At 42.4% G+C, this 16670-nt stretch overlaps 1 protein-coding gene across 1 annotated transcript in view; it reads left to right on the top strand.

The window, feature by feature from the left end:
- The first annotated feature begins 6815 nt into the window (after positions 1-6815).
- Positions 6816-16670, top strand: part of slc18a2 (solute carrier family 18 member 2) — a 37894-nt gene continuing 28039 nt past the window's right edge. The window contains exons 1-3 of the mRNA XM_069141888.1: positions 6816-6864; positions 6971-7143; positions 8969-9293. Coding sequence (XP_068997989.1) covers positions 7011-7143; positions 8969-9293 — 458 coding nt within the window. The 5' untranslated portion in view covers positions 6816-6864; positions 6971-7010. The remainder of the gene's footprint in view (positions 6865-6970; positions 7144-8968; positions 9294-16670) is intronic.

The following is a 16670-nucleotide window of genomic DNA, read 5'->3' as shown; positions in this document are numbered from 1 at the left end:
CAGAAGTAAAAGCTTTCAGGAAAACGGTTGAATTTGTTTTTATGTCCGTGTTTTATTCTGCTGTAAGAAGCTGGGTGAGGTGACCTCCGGGCACCACAGCTGATTCACCTGCACGACCACCTGCTGTGTTGCTGCTGCAGCCTCTGAATGCAACCTGACTTCTGGTTGTTGTTGTTTTCCTTGTCTGACAAAGTGATCACTGTTTTCTGGGACTGAAGGTTGAATGGCTCAAAAATTGACAATTTGTGCTCATGTAAAGGAAATATCATATAAGACTTGGGAAAGCCTTCTCCGTTGTAATAAAAATGAAAAGGGGCTCTCGTAACGAAGTACCACAATATTAATGTGACGATACAGAATATTTTAGAAATGCACGAATGGATGAAGTGCCGTCAGTCGGTCTGTTGGCTGTTGCAGGATTGGTGTAGAAAAGTGTTATTTTACTTAAAACATGACAAACTGTTTCTTTCTATTTTGATTTTAAGGAGTAGGAAACGTATACATTGACTCTGTACGTCATGAAGGCATGACATCCATGTTTGAATGACATGCCTTGTCTTTTCTTCTGCTGCTGTCCGGTCTAGTTTTCGAGGTTCACGTCTGTAAAAAGAAGTCAGAGCTCCAGACGGAGCAGCCATGGCGGTTTGATATTTCTCTGCAGAGTAATTGAACACCAAGACAAATACATAAACTCTGCACCAAATGATGACAATCACATTGATAGTTACATATAAACACACATCCTACCGGTTCCTGTTTTCAGACCAACTTCCATCATGGTGCTGATCTGTTCAGAGCAGAAGGAAACCTCGTTCCTGTCTAACTCACTGATTCTGGTGACAGTGTGTCGTTCCTTTGTATGATTTGATGTGTCTATCTCAGTTTGAGTCCTGTTTAGTTTTGATGTTGTGTTTGATATGTTTTGGCTTGTTTTCTGTTTTGTTTCCTGTTTTATTTTGAAAGAGTGTCCCGGGTAAGACTGACATGCTGTAATAACGACAGTGGAAGCGCTGCAGTAGCGTTACCTGGGCACCAGAGGGTGCTGCTGTAAAACCATGAAGAAGAGGAGGATGACTGGCAGCTGTTCTCTGCTGTATAAAGAAATGGTTGTTGACGTAAAACAAAGGAGCTGAGCTGCACAATTTGTGGCAGCATGCAGAAGTGTCCTCTGCATCGTGACATGGTCAGATAAGACCAAATGGGCCTTCTTCCTTTCCCTCAGTAATTAACTACTTTTTATTCCACTGCTTAGTTCATTAGGTATGTAGGTAGGTAGGTATTTACTTTATTAATCCCCGAGGGGAAATTTTTTCGCTACAGCAGCATACAGAAGCAATAAGATAATAATAGAAACAATAGAATAAAATAATAATAGAATAGCATAGAATAATATAATAATAGAAAAGCAATAAAATAGCAGTAAATAGCAGTAAAAAATATAAATATAAAATATAAAATGCACAGTATATACAGTACATTATATATCTATATATATTATATACAACAAACCAAGAGACAGTCAACATATATATATATACAGTACAGTATATATCTATATATATAATATACAAACAAACCAAGAAACACAGTCAACAGTGTTATTGTACTGTGATGGATTTTGCCAGAGGTGAGTTATTGTAAAGTCTTATTGCAGTGGGCAGGAATGATCTCCTGTATCTGGAATGATCTCCTGTATCTGGAATGATCTCCTGTATCTGGAATGATCTCCTGTATCTGGAATGAGCTCCTGTATCTGGAATGATCTCCTGTATCAGGAATGATCTCCTGTATCTGGAATGATCTCCTGTATCTGGAATGATCTCCTGTATCTGGAATGATCTCCTGTATCTTGAATGATCTCCTGTATCTGTCCTTGTGACAGCAGCTGGAGGAGTCTTTTGGAGAACGTCCTCCTCTGTCCCTGCAGCAGGTGGTGGAGAGGGTGGACAGGATTATCCAAGATGGACAATAGTTTGTTCAGCGTCCTCCTCTCCACCACCTTTTCCAGACTGTCCAGTTTGTAGCCGATGATGGAGCCGGCTTTCTTCACCAGTTTGTTAAGTCTGTTGGTGTCTCCTGCTCCAATGCTGCTCCCCCAGCAGACCACAGTGAAGTACAGTTCACTGGCCACAACAGATGGTAGAACATCTCCAACATCTTGCTGCACACATTGAAGGATCGAAGTTTCCTCAAGAAAAAGAGTCGACTCATCACCTTCTTGTAGACAGCGTTGATGTTGGTCTTCCAGTTCAGTCTGTTGCCATGGAGACACCAGGTACTTGTACTCCTCAACCATGTCCACCTCCTCTCCCAGAACTCTCAGCGGTTGTGGAGCCGTCGCCTTCCTCCTGAAGTCGACCACCATCTCTCTGGTCTTGGCCACGTTCAGGAGGAGGTGATTTCTACCAGCTCACTCCACAAAGTCCTCCACTACTGCCCTGTACTCCTCCTCCCGTCCATCCCTTATACACCGTCCACTGACTCCTCCTCCCGTCCATCCCTTATACACCGTCCACTGACTCCTCCTCCCGTCCATCCCTTATACATCCTACCACTGCAGAGTCATCAGAGAACTTCTGCAGATGTCTTGACTCTGAGTTGTTCTGGAAGTCAGTTGTGTAGAAGGTGAACAGGAAGGAGACAGAACAGTTCCCTGTGGAGCTCCAGTACCACTGACCACCGTATCAGACAGCACACTGCCCAGACGGACAAACTGTGGTCTGCCTGTCAGGTAGTCATTGATCCAGGAGATGGTGGACGTGTCCACCCCCACCACCTGCAGCTTCTCACTCAGCAGCAGTGGTTGGATGGTGTTGAATGCACTGGAGAAATCAAAGAAGGTGATTCTCACAGAGTCACCGGTTCCATCCAGGTGAGACTGAGCTCGTTGCAGCAGGTAGATGATGGCGTCGTCCACTCCAACATGAGGCTGGTACGCAAATTGCAGAGGGTCCAGAGAAGATTTCACCAGCGGCCTGAGGTGGGCCAAGACCAGCCTCTCCAGCACCTTCATCACATGAACATCTATAGATTAACATCTATAGATCATAAAAAAAATCATTCCTTACTTCCCACGGTAATTAAACAGTTTATTACAGGTTGTAAAATACCCTAGATCAAAGGATCATACCAAAAAAAGTCCTTTCCCACGGTAATAAACCAAGGATCAAAGGACACCTGTCCTGATCAAAGAAGCAGACCACGTTGGAGGAAGTCATAAAAAAGGGGCGGGGCTTAGGGGTCATAAATCTTTCATCATGTTATAAATCATCGATTTGACAGGTGGCTTTTGATACGATTGATCATACGATCTTATTACAGAGATTAGAAAATGTTACGAGGATTAAAGGAACTGCATTAGACTGGTTCAAATCCTACTTATCAGATAGATTCCAGTTTGTCCATGTCAACAATGAGTCTTCCAGACGAACAAGAGTTAGTTATGGAGTTCCACAAGGCTCAGTGTTAGGCCCAATACTTTTTACTTTGTACATGCTTCCATTAGGAGATGTCATCAGGAAGCACTGCATCAACTTCCATTGTTATGCAGATGACACTCAGCTATATCTTTCTATAAAACCAGATGAAACTAATCAGTTAGTAAAACTTGAAGCCTGTCTAAAAGACATAAAGGCCTGGATGACCAAAAACTTCCTGCTTCTAAATTCAGACAAAACAGAAGTTCTTGTACTTGGTCCTAAACACCTCAGAAACTATTTCTGTAATCACTTAGTTACTCTAGATGACGTTGTCTTGGCCTCCAGCAAAACTGTGAGGAACTTTGGAGTCATCTTTGATGAGGATTTGTCCTTTAGACACCATATAAAGCAAATCTCCAGAACTGCCTTCTTCCATCTACGTAATATTAATAAAATCAGGAAAATCCTTCCTCAGCGTGACGCAGAAAAACTCATTCATGCATTTGTTACTTCGAGACTAGATTATTGTAATTCCTTGTTGTTAGGATGTCCAAATTACTCATTAAAAACCTGCAGCTGATCCAAAATGCTGCAGCAAGAGTACTGACGGGATTTAACAAGAGATCATATTTCTCCAGTTTTATCTTCTCTTCACTGGCTTCCTGTGAAATCAAGAATAGAATTTAAAATTCTCTTGATGACTTACAAAGCTCTACATGACCAGGCTCCATCATATCTTAGAGATCTTGTAGAACCATATAATCCTAGCAGAACACTTCTCTCTCAGTACGCTGGTCTACTTGTGGTTCCTAGAGTTTCCAGAAGTAGAATGGGAGGAGGAGCTTCAGTTTTCAGGCTCCTCCCCTGTGGAACCAGCTCCCAGTTTGTGTTGGAGGGGCAGAAACCCTCTCTGGCTTTAAGATTAGACTCAAAACGTTCCTTCTTGATGAAGCCTATAGTTAGGGCTGGCTCAGGTAGACCTGAACCAACTCTTAGTTATGCTGTTATAGGCCGAGGCTGCTGGAGGACCTCATTACATGCTGAGCTTCTTTTCTTTCCTCCTACTCTTTAACTGACTCATACCTCACCATCTTCTTCTCTCCCATAGTTTCTTCTTATTATCTGTTGTCTCCATTCAGTTCCTTCACTCGTGTAGTTTATGTTCTTTCGGAGGTTTCTTCCTGTTAAAGAGGAGTTTTTTTTCCCTCCTAGCTTATGTGGGAATTATTGAATTATTGAATTATTGAATTGTTGAATTGTTGAATTGTTGGTTTCTCTGTATAATATTGTAAAGTCTTACTGTAAAGACTTTAAGTGTTAAGTGCCATGAAATAACCTGTGTTGTGATTTGGCGTTATATAAATAAAGTTGAATTGAATTGAATTGAATTGAATTGAATTGAATTGAATTGAATTGAATTGAATTGAATTGAATTGAATTGAATTGAATTGAATTGGTAGGGCATACTGTATATCTCTAGCATCAACTGAAGCTTCTCTGGTGACGTCCCAACAACATGCTGTTTTGTGTCATTGTTTCTAAAAGGTGCATTGATGTCAATCTCTCCTCTGATTGGCTGACTCCTTTTCTGAGTGTAGCACACCTCGGCCAGTCACAGATTTTCTTCGGTCTTGTAGTTTTGCAGCTCCTCTACAGAGTGACTCCTGCGTGTTTGGTACCGGATGAGAGGTTGGACGGGCCGTGCTGAGGATGGAGACACATATGACCTGAGGGTAAGTACATGCTGCATTTTGTGAACACTTCCACGGTGTTTACGTAGCAGCTACACTTGCGTTATAATGAAAAACAGAATCTGCATCTATACCATTTGGGAACTTTAATCCCTCAGTAAAAAAAACACATACCTGTGGTTGCCCAGCAGATGTCGTCATTTTATAGTATCAGATATTTACAACAGTAAGGCAACTCAACTGCTTTGTATTTTTGTATTTGTTGGGAACTGAGGTCCAAATCATATACTGAGAGGACTGACTGAGACAAAAGGAAAAGCATTCCTTTATTTATTTATGTCCACACAATGAAAGCCAACAAGTCAACAGGAAAATGCACAAAACATACATGATACAATACAATATATCCCATATTCCACTCTGTTCCTGCTCTGTATCATCAAAAACCCAATTTATTGTAGACACAGCAGATTGTGACTGTACTATATATTATATTTAACTATATTGTTTAAAAGTGAGTCAGTAGCCATGTTGTTCACTCATTCATTGGTTCATTCATAACATGACACTTTCTGGTTGGCAGTAAATTGAGATTTTGGACACTGATACACAACCAATGTTGTTGCACTGTGGAACTTCTGCGCTCTTTGTAAAGTGAATATACATACTCAGAATTTCAAATACGATATGGTGCAATAAATGTAGTGCACCTTACAGTCAATAGAGAGGGATTTAGGACAAACAAAAATAGCAAAAATGAAATGGCCTACATCTTCACACTCATCATTTTTATTGATGTAGACATTTTCAGGTCTTGACAGGTTTGACATTGTTTTGCTGAAATAAGCCGGACCTTTCCTGAAAGAGACGTTAGGATGAGCAGCATGTACGTCTGGGAGGAACCATGAATGTTGAAGATATATTCAGGTTTTGGAGCAACACATGCTGCCATCCAGACATGTGCACCAATGCATCCCTGTACCACCACAGATATTGACTTTTCAACTGAGCGCTGATAACAAGCTGGATGGTCCCTCTCCTCTTTAGCCTGGAGGTTACCAGTAGTGAACCTCTCCCCCTCCTCACTGCTGAGAGATTCTGTCTCTCAAAAAAAACCTAATTAGCTGTGAGATGTTCCACCAGGTGGTTTTATTTTAGCGTTACACAACTTTTCCAGTCTTTTGTTGATCGTCTCAACTTTTTAGAGTCGTGTTGCTGCCATCAAATTCAAAAAGAGAATATACTTTTTATAAAACAATAACATTTCGCAGTTCCAACATTTTATATGTTGTCTTTGGTCTATTTTCAATTAAATATGAGTTTTATGTAATTTGCAAATCATTGCACTCAGTTTTCATTTACATTTTATAACTTTTTTTTGGAAGCGAGGTTGTATATATGTGTGTGTGTGTGTGTGTGTGTGTGTGTGTGTGCATATATATGTGCATGTGTGAGTGTGTGTGTGACTGCTGTGTGCCTTTCCACCATCATTACAGCCCACGCTGAGGTCTCGTACCTGCAGCCTGTTGTTGCTCCTGTTTGCTGTCACGGTTCTATTGTTTGAACTCTATTATTGTGTTCCGTTGTGCGTCGACTATTTGAATAAAGCGTGAATGACGTCAGCAGCGGCTCCAATCAGTAGGAAGACCTCTCCTCCTCATCTCCTCCTCCTCCTCCTCCTCACAGCGCTGCTGCTGCTCCTTGTGCGTGAGTTGAGCGTCTCTCCGCTGCGCTCCCTGCTTCACACATCCTGGGTACTTTATCTTTCTAACTTCTTTATCAGCCTTATGTCTTCTTCTTTCATATAATAGTCTTTTGTAGGAAGTTACTGACCATCCCTTCCACCTTTTTTCTCTCCAGGTGCCTTCTTCTTGTGTTGCTCTGTTTCGGAATAAACACTATGGGAGGACTAGAGGCGCTGCGGGAGTTACATTTCATCAAATGGCTCCGAGAGGAGCGGCAGTCGAGGAAGCTGATTCTCTTCATTGTCTTCGTGGCGCTGCTGCTGGATAACATGCTGCTGACTGTAGTCGGTAGGTGCGCTCCTGCTCCTCTCATCTCCATCTCTGCAAAGTTGGTTTCTCTCTGTGTCTTTGCGCAACAGGTGGATGTGTCCAGATATGTTCAACATGTTTTTAGTCGGGACACTGACAAAATCCCATCTCTAAATTCAAAACGCGCGTGGAGCACACAGTCCTGTGACAATAAATAATTGTCTATATGTAAAATGCTGACAGGCAGCATTAATAATGATCTGTAATTTCAGATTTAACAGTTTCCGACATTGACACGTGCTCTCCACTACAATGATTGGAAACTTGATGATCTGATCAGTCATATTTAAAAAGAAATTAAAATCCCTTAAAACGCTGATACTGTATATAACCTCGTAAATATTGTTCCTCTCATCTTTCGGATCAGTTATTTTATTGACGTGTAAATCGACCTGACTGGCACCCGGTTCATAATTTACAATAGATTTTAGGAAGGGAACAATATTCCAGTAACACTTGGTGCATGAGATGGTTATTCTGTTTGTTTTGTTTGAATTCGTTCTTGTGTCATTAATCAGCAGTAAAGCAACATACTTCAATTCTGTCAATTTACCCCTGAAAACACACAAAATACTTTAATCTAAATCAAGTAAAGTTGTCAGAGATTTTCAGGGACGACCATTTGACACTGTTAATTCTCAATTCAAGGTTGTGTTGAGGTTGAGATTTAGATTTTTAATCAGGTTCTGAATTATTTTTAGGGTTGCCTCAATTAGTGGGATGTTAATAGATAAATTAAAATAACGTATTAAGTGGTTCTCTGTCAATTACCTGCATGTTTTGAGGATTTTTAACAGGTGGCTTTCATAGTTTTTGCCTGCAGTGATACAAATTTATTGTAAAAAAAAAATTAGAATCGATTAATTCTTTGGTGATGCTTCTCCGTGTGTTGTCTTTGTATTTTTTCTGCTCCTTGTCGTATAACAACTGGTGGCTAGAGACATAAAACCAACACTGACATGAGGAGTTGTGATGTGTGTTCCTCTCCCACCCTGTGATTGGTCGATGCTTTTACTCACAGTGTCTTAATGACAAAATTAACAGCTCGAAAAAAATCTATTAATGTGCAAATGAATCAGACACGCAGACGGCCAGACAGTCTGTAACAAGGAACACCGTCTATCTTCAGGCTGCTTCAGGAGAAATGTACAGGACCAAAACACTTTTCATGTCAGCTTCACGGCGGCCGTCGGTTTTATTTTCCCACCGTAGTGAGAGAATCTGCTTGTAGTGAACTGGAGCTCAAATGGAAACATGCAGTTCAGCCCAATATGATTCTTACCCACATCAAGTCCTCACGTCTGGTGGATTTTTATTTGACCAGCAGGTTTCATCATCTGTAAATGATTGAAACACGTCACAAAACACCGGAAGACATTTTGCCAGAGATGTTCATAATAAAACACTTTTTACTAAAATGTCCAAACTTCTCTGCGTTTTCTTCAACTAGAAAGTGAGAACAGCTCCTGCAGTAGTTTTCTAGTCTGTTTGAAGTCGTGTAAAACCAAAGGCTGAGTGAGGACCCCTGGTTGTCCCGTGTGGCTGCTTTACATTATGGATGTGATATTTTTAATACAAATATTTAAAAAACACAGGAACAGTTCATGTTTTCATTCATATCTCTGCACCATGTCTCACATCCTGTTTCACTTGGTTCTGACATTTACAGCCAGAAGTAAACCTTTGGTCAAATTCACTACACATGAAGATTTGAGGTGTCTGAATGATTTTGGTCTGAACTGTAAACCTCCTGATGATCTCTTACTCTTACTCTTATTAGCAACCGTCTCTCTCCTCTTTGTAGTTCCCATCATTCCCAGCTATCTGTACAACCTGGACGAGTCAGCAGATGTGGTGGTGAAGAACAACAGCCTGTCTCAGCAGGGGCCTCCAGGATCCTTCCACAGCATTGTGTCCTTATACGATAACAGCGTCAGGTTGTCTGGCTCCAACTCCACCGACCCGGTGCCTCCAACCTCGGCTGCTGCACACCTGCTGCAGAACTCCTCCGACTGCCCGCAGTCCACCAGCAGGCTGCTCAACGAGAACGTCAAAGTGGGGATGCTGTTTGCTTCCAAGGCCACCGTGCAGCTGTTGACCAACCCGTTCATCGGGCCGCTCACCAACAGGTAGGTCTGACCACGTCCTTGTGTTTCTGTGTGGAGACCTTTAGCTGCTTGGCTGAGTGTATACAGAGGTTTCTTAAATCATCAGTCTACACCTCAACCACAAACTGGAAATATGTTTGGTTTGCAAATCTATGAAAGACCAAAAACTTGATTCCGACATATGTGACTCTTCTTGGCTTCTACAAATGTTGCCCCTCTGGATTTGGGAAGTTGATCCCATTCTTCCTGTCAGGCTCCGGCCGGGTGACTCAAGAGGAGTCAGAGACTTTCAGTCCCGTCGACGTTGTCTTGGCTCGGGGCTTTTATTCAGTGTTGTGCTGAAGGGTCGAACCGTCGATGCTCTCTGCACCAGGCTTTCTTCAAGTAGCTCTCATTTCTGACTCCGTGTCCCTGCTGATGATAAGCTCTCTCAAAGCATGATGCTGCCACCATGTTTTACAGTCGGGGTGTTATCACATTTACGAGTCTGTGTGACGAAGCGCTGCAGAGGTAATCGAAGTTGAAGTTGCGTCGTCGTTCCACTCATGAAGTTCTGCCTCCATCTACTCTGAACTGAAGAAATCCAGAAGTCCTGATCTCTGAATATCAAAATAACCAGCAGAAACGAGCCTCTGATGATACTACTCGTTTCTCTGGAGCACAAAGAGTTTTCACATTATCCCGTTTTAAAATCACAGCTGACCTCTGTACAGTCTCCAACGTAGAGCTGACATTACCTCCCACTTTGTAACAATAATGATGATAATAATAATAATAATAACAACAACATATTAGTGGGCCTACACTACAGCTGAGTTATTATCCCATCTCACAGGGCCGTATGTCCTGAGTGTGAGTCCCTGGTTGGGTCCCTGGACACCTGCAGTCATTCATGATATTTATTTTCCGTCAGGCACTCAGCACATATTTTTTCAAACTGCTGAGTCATACAGTGTCCCACAAACATGGTTCAGATATTAACAGATTCTACACAATCTCCTCCACACAACTATAAAAAGATATCTACATACAATATTTTCTGGTGAGAGACATGTAGAAACATAACAATTCCATTAGAATTTTTTTTTTTTTTTCCTTGATATAAAGGCTAATATATATAAAAAAAAAAATCTGCCTGCCTGTTGAGCATTAAATGCACATATGAATGTGAAGCATCGACTTAAATGACGGAGATTCACTCCGGCAGCCTGTCGGAGACGGAACCGCTGGAAAACAGTCTTTAGATGTTGAGGCAGCATAAACGGGAGCGGACGGTTCTTGTGCACAATATTAAATATGATTACAGCAACTGTTGGCGTGGGTTCGCCACACACAATGGGTTTTAATTGAACCACTTAATACTAACTCACACAAATCCACACATAAAGAGCCACTTGCTCTCGGTTCTGTCCGGCTCAGGACCTCTGCTGCCAATAAGTAGGGAGACGACACAATCAGAAAACACAAAACTTCTGCGCCAATTAACTCCTTCCTCGGCATCTCTCCCTCCTACAGCTGCCACAGAAACCTGCCCGCTGCCCTCCTTTAGTGATCCACTGAGTAGTCTGAACGTTGGTATCCTTCATTCAGAGTGAATGGACTCCGTCTCCACAGTGCTGCTCCCTTTCTAATAGCCGTCCAGTCAGGTAAGTCAGAGGTCAGAGAAGTAGGGAATTGACGGTCAGTAAAAACCACCTCACCTCTTATTTAGATTTACCTGGACGCATTAGTCTCGTCCAGCTTGGGGCAGTCCTGCCTGCCACCTGAACGGTGCACCAGATACTGAACCTGCCGCTATCCAAGCACGCACGTCTTTGAGTGGGCAGTGAGCCGAGGACGCCGATGATGCTCTTTGAGGTTTTTGCATCCTGGCAGGGAGGAGAACAGGTCAGGCAACACAGCGACAACCACCGGAGAGAAACGGTCATCACAGGAGAGCGAGGCAGGTTGGGTGGATTCGGGTACCTCAGGTCCGACCTCGTCTCTCTCAGAGACTTTAGGTTCCACATTTCCACTCGCCGTGTGACCACAACGGGTCCTCACCACTTGGTGAGGAGTTTGGAAGTGGAAGAAGGAAGTAATATGAGTATTTTATCTCCTGATGTCAATTGTCTTGTCCTTTCTGGGCCTGGAGCAAATTCACACGACAACCGCTTCAGTGTGGATTTATTTCTCAGTACCAGAACATGTTGAATTTAGTTTTTACTGGGGCTCGGACCTTCCCCCCTTAGTTTTCCAAAATCCCACACGATTTGCTGCCAACAGCATCTCAAAGGAAGTACACCCGGTTCAAGACATTTCTCCTAATTAGCTCTACTGTATTTAAACTTACAAAACATTTACGGTGTTCTTCAGATGCTACATGAGGCCGTCCGTCTGTGGGAGACACTGGTCTGAATATGTTTAATGGCCAGTAATCCGTAAAGTTCCCTGATTATACCTGACATGAAGAAAGTTCCCTGCTCAGTGAAGGTATCTTTCGAGATCCCGACTTGGGAGATGACTTGAAACAGTGGCTGCAGCATCACTCTGCACCACCTCGGGATATCGCGTTGCACAATTCAATCCACAAACACAAAGATGATATCTGTGTGCCCTCCAGGGAAACAGCCACATGAGGTCCAAGCCATCGTATTCAGAAGCGATCTCTTTTAAGGGCAATGGGCCCAAAGGTGCACGGCAGTGACACCATCCCCCTGAACTCCTGACCTTTAGGACCAGGTCATAATCCATTCTGGTGTTTTATCATATCTCATGTGACCAGCTGTCTGGTTACAGTGACCTGCTTGGAAACCTGTTTCCTGGTGGCTTTTTGGCACCAACAAATGGATGATTCTTATCCTTTCTGATGCTACAGCCTGTCCCCACCCAGCGAGACATGTGGATGTGACAGTGCTGCATCTGACCATCATTTTTTATCACGTGGTCAAAGACAGAGCATGGAGTATTGTCATGTGACTGCTCAAGTGACTAACTTCCGTGGAGTGTAATTTTGGGAGCCAGTGTCGTCTTCACAAGAGGCTCTGCAGGCCCCCGCTCCCGTCTTCATTGTTGGACAACCTCGCGTCACCGCCAAGCACAGCACCCATATCACCGAACCCAGGATGATTTGTTTTTTTGAATGCCCCTCCACAGGTTACTTGAGGTTCACCTATTCCAGTAGCCTCCCATTGCATGCACAGTCCTTTAGCTACATCGTTAGCTACATTAGCTGCATCTCTCAGCTGGTGTGCCGAGGGTGAAGGCTAGTCCTGCAGGCCCCGCCTAGCCTCCTGGAACTGGCACCAACAGACCTCTGGAGAAAGCCTGTCCAGCATGGCCTTCCTCATGTCTGTGAAGCTTTCCCGTCATGTGTGCCTCCAGGGGTGGAAGCAGCCACTCGGCCTCCGGCTAGCGTTCTCTGATGGTTTTTAGGGTCTTGAGTCTGAAGTGTGGTGAAGTGGTCCCACTGGCTCTAGCTTCACTTTACTGCTGTGACACTAATCCGAAGGTTGCTGGTCCAATTACCGGCTCATCCTGTCTACATGCCTAAGTGTCCTTGGGCAAGACACCGAACCCCAAGTTTGTCCTGACGGCGTACCATCGGTGTGTGAATGTCTTCCTGATGGGGAGCACCTTGCATGGCCGCTCAGCTCCATTAGTGTGTGAGTGGGAAACAGTGTAAAAGGCTCTGAGACAGATAAGGTGATGAAGCACTTCATAAGTGAAGACCATTCAACTCAATGTGAGAATTTCATGAATACTGCAACAAATATACAAGTGAAGAGAAAAAAATTGTCAAAGAGGAAATAATTACTGAGAGCAGAGTGACAAAGGACAGAGTTTGCAGGTTTCCTCTCAGGCTGCAGAGGCTTCCAACTCACTGATGGTCAAAGTTGTGGTTAAAATTAGTGTCTACAGAGGTCAATTAAGAATAACAGTTGTGGCCTTATCTAAGGCAAGATGGAAGAGAAGGCGCAGTAACAGACCCCCTATTTGCATTCTAGGGAGGAAAATCAAATGATGCATATGGTAAACATGCACATGGGTGTAATGTCATGTCAGCTACAACAGATCTAATCCAACCGAATTACATAGAGCAGAAATCCTTATCATGTCTGTGTATGTGCCAAGTCTGCTAAGGCATGGAGAGCTGCATCGTGGATGAGTCACTCAAATTTCAGCTGATATACGATCCTAAAAACTAACCTCATGTCTCTTTAAATACTATTTGAAGACTGCTTGAGCCAATGATTTTTGGAGAAAGCATTGAGGAGCTGGTACATTGTAAAGCTGCACCAATTCATATTTTTAATTTTACAATGGATCAGTTGGATACATGTGATGCCAAAGAGGTTGCTTGAATTGATGAACCAACAGAAAGTAAATCCGACTCAGCAGTCGTACTCAGCTCTTCAGCACCATTTCACAGTGTTCAGCTCATTGTTTTGCTTCACCGCCCATAACTTCAAGCACATTTCTAGTTGTAGCACTGAAAGCTAACAGCAGCACAGATGGCACAAAGATAGTCAACTTAGTGGAGTATTTAGCAGCTAAAGGCCGGGTTGATGAAGACCAGAACAGAGATGATAGTCATCATAGTAATTATGATTGTAACAAACAAGGAAGCGAAGTGACGTAGTAACAGAGCCACAAAGTCAGTGTACGGTGGAGGTTGGGGTGACAAAACCTTGGACCAGTGTCTCTGGGAAATCACAACCTTATGATGGGAATAATAACTGCAAATTATCTTGCAGTTTGGCAAAATTTAATTTCAGCACAGTAAAAAATAGAAGCTCTGCTGAAAGCTTTACAGCACTAAGAAAACCTTTGCAAGTAAAAATGGCTTCATCAGCATAAATAAATCCTCATTTAGAATAAGCAAAGCTTCTCAAATGTTCCTCTTCTCATCCAAACAGACGATGTGCCAGCAAACCAGCAGAAACCGGAAATGAAGAATTAAGCTCTCAATTTTTGCACTTCCCTGCGTCAGTCCAATCAATGAGCATGTGTTGAACTTAATACATATAATGAAATGCTATTTCATGCACGCGGATACTAGTACTAAATCGAGGCCTCGGGACACTAAATCGAGGTCTCGGGACACCACGTTTTAATTCCATTTTGTTTCGCTCTATTGCCACTCCCAGGCTCCGTACCGCTGACCTTGAAGAAATCCTTTTTGTTTTCATGTATTTGAGGTGGGGTGCACCAGACTGACTGATCAGCTTTTAAATACATGTACATGCAAATGTCTTTGGCACCTGTGTATAGATTCTTCTCTCTCACAAAAATACAATGGGGAGACATCTGATCATTCCAGATTGATTCTGCAACCAGAGAATGAGGCCAAACATCCAGCCAGCATCATAAAGAACGATCTTCAGCCACAAGAAGAACATGTAGTCCTGCAACAGATGGTAGGACTACCGCAGAGTCCTGATCTCAACCTCAAGGAGCCCATTTGGGATCACGTGAAGAGACAGAAGACACTGAGACAGCTTTAATCCACAGAGGAAGAACTGAACATTAATATGATCCCCAAAAAATTGACAATTAAACACTGTCGATATTTGAGCCAGTTGAAAATTTTCCGAATAGAAAGGGAGATTAATGTGAAGGGGAGAGAAGTGTGACCACCCTCAGACATTACTGGCATTCACCTCCAAGCCAGCATTTAGTGTCTCAGACGGGCTCTCACTTATGCTGTAATTGAAGCAAACAACACAGTCCCATTGTCACCTGCTGACAGAAGACAAGAAAGGGGAGTCATGCATATCAGGTATTCACAGGGGAATACTACACGGCAGCTTTTAGTCTTTTAAGTCTTTCCCCGATGGAAATCAAGTTTTTAACCTTGCTAACATGTCTTTGTGGGGTTTTGTATGCTAGAAGACGTGAGTCAAATTTGCAGTCAATGCTCCAGCTGATGATTTCCACTCGCAACAGCTTCTGTATGCCGCTGCTGAAATGAGTCTTCCGCTCCGACGGAGAGGACTCCGTCTTCTCTCTTCAAAAAGTATTATTATTTTGTGCGACAGATGCTTCATATTCAGGTCAATTCACACACCCGTGACTAAAACATATAAATGAGAGACTCTGCATTGTTTGCAACAGGCATCAGATTAATGTCCACAATCAAGCAAGCAACGATTATCACGTTTTCAGGATTATTTTCCAAAGTAAAAACTGTGAGCTTCATGTGAGTGTCGCTCAGTAACATTACAGGAACCCTCTCAGTGGACAGGAAGACACAAGCAAACACAACTTTGGTGAAGTTGGAAAGACACTGCTGTATGCAAACTGCCTAATTCAATACCTGATCAACTAAATGTTGTTAAAACACAAGCAATGCAAAAATAATAACTAACTTCAGTCTTTTTTTTTAGCTGAGCGTCACCAAACTTATTTCACGTAACAATGATCTCCTGTTTTTTTTTTCCAATAAATTCCACAAAATTATGCAGCAAATTATTTTAAATAAGAAAACTCTTCAATCAAAAGAGGAGTATAAACAACAGGAGGCCACAATATTCTTGTGACTTTAACTTTACTTTAAGAGTGAAGTTACTAAATATTTTTACCAGTGAAAATTCCTCAAAATTATGCAAAGGTTTATTTTTGTCTTGTACAACCCCGTTTCCAAAAAACATGGGACGCTGTGTAAAATGTAAATAAAAGCAGAATGCAATGATTTGCAAATCACAAACTCACATTTAATTAAAATAGATAGAAGACAACAAATCAAATGGTGAAACTGTAAAATGTTATGGTTTCATAAAAAGTATATTCTAATTTTTATGAAAAATATCTGCTCATTTTGAAGTTGATGCCAGCAACACATTGGGATCATGTTCACCACTTTGCTGCATCACCTCTTCTTGTGGAGTTTTGAAAGTGAGATGTGTTCCCATTCTTGCCTGATAGAGGATTTCAGCTGCTCAACAGTTCAGGGTCTCCTTTGTTGTATTGTTCATGTCCTGATGCTCCAGATGTTTTCAATGATTGACAGGTCTGGACTGCAGGAGGCCAGTTTATCAGCGGACTCTTCTACTATGGAGCCATGCTGTTGGAATATGTCTCTGGATCATGTGTCTATCTGGTTTCTTCTTTGGAGAGTTTTAACCTGCATTTGTGGACGCAGCGATGAACTGTGTTCACAGACGATGGTTTTCACAAGTGTTCCTGAGCCCATGCAGTGATTTCCACTACTGTTACTGATCTGTTGCCAGGGAACCTTATTAGTTGTGAAATGTTCCATCAGATGTTTATTTTTTATATATTTTTTTATCTTTACACAACTTTTCCAGTATTCTGTTGACCGTGTCCCAACTTTTTTTGAAACGTGTTGCTGGCATCAAATTTTCCATAAAACAATACAATTTCTCCGCTTTAACAATTGATATATCGTCTTTGTTC

The sequence above is a fragment of the Embiotoca jacksoni genome, unplaced genomic scaffold (assembly GCF_022577435.1).
Source record: "Embiotoca jacksoni isolate LCO1_2020_lvr unplaced genomic scaffold, fEmbJac1.0.p SCAF_92, whole genome shotgun sequence".
NCBI classification, from domain to species: domain Eukaryota; kingdom Metazoa; phylum Chordata; class Actinopteri; family Embiotocidae; genus Embiotoca; species Embiotoca jacksoni.
The sequence above is the reverse complement of the archived record's forward strand: the minus strand, read 5'-3'. Positions and strand labels throughout refer to the sequence as shown.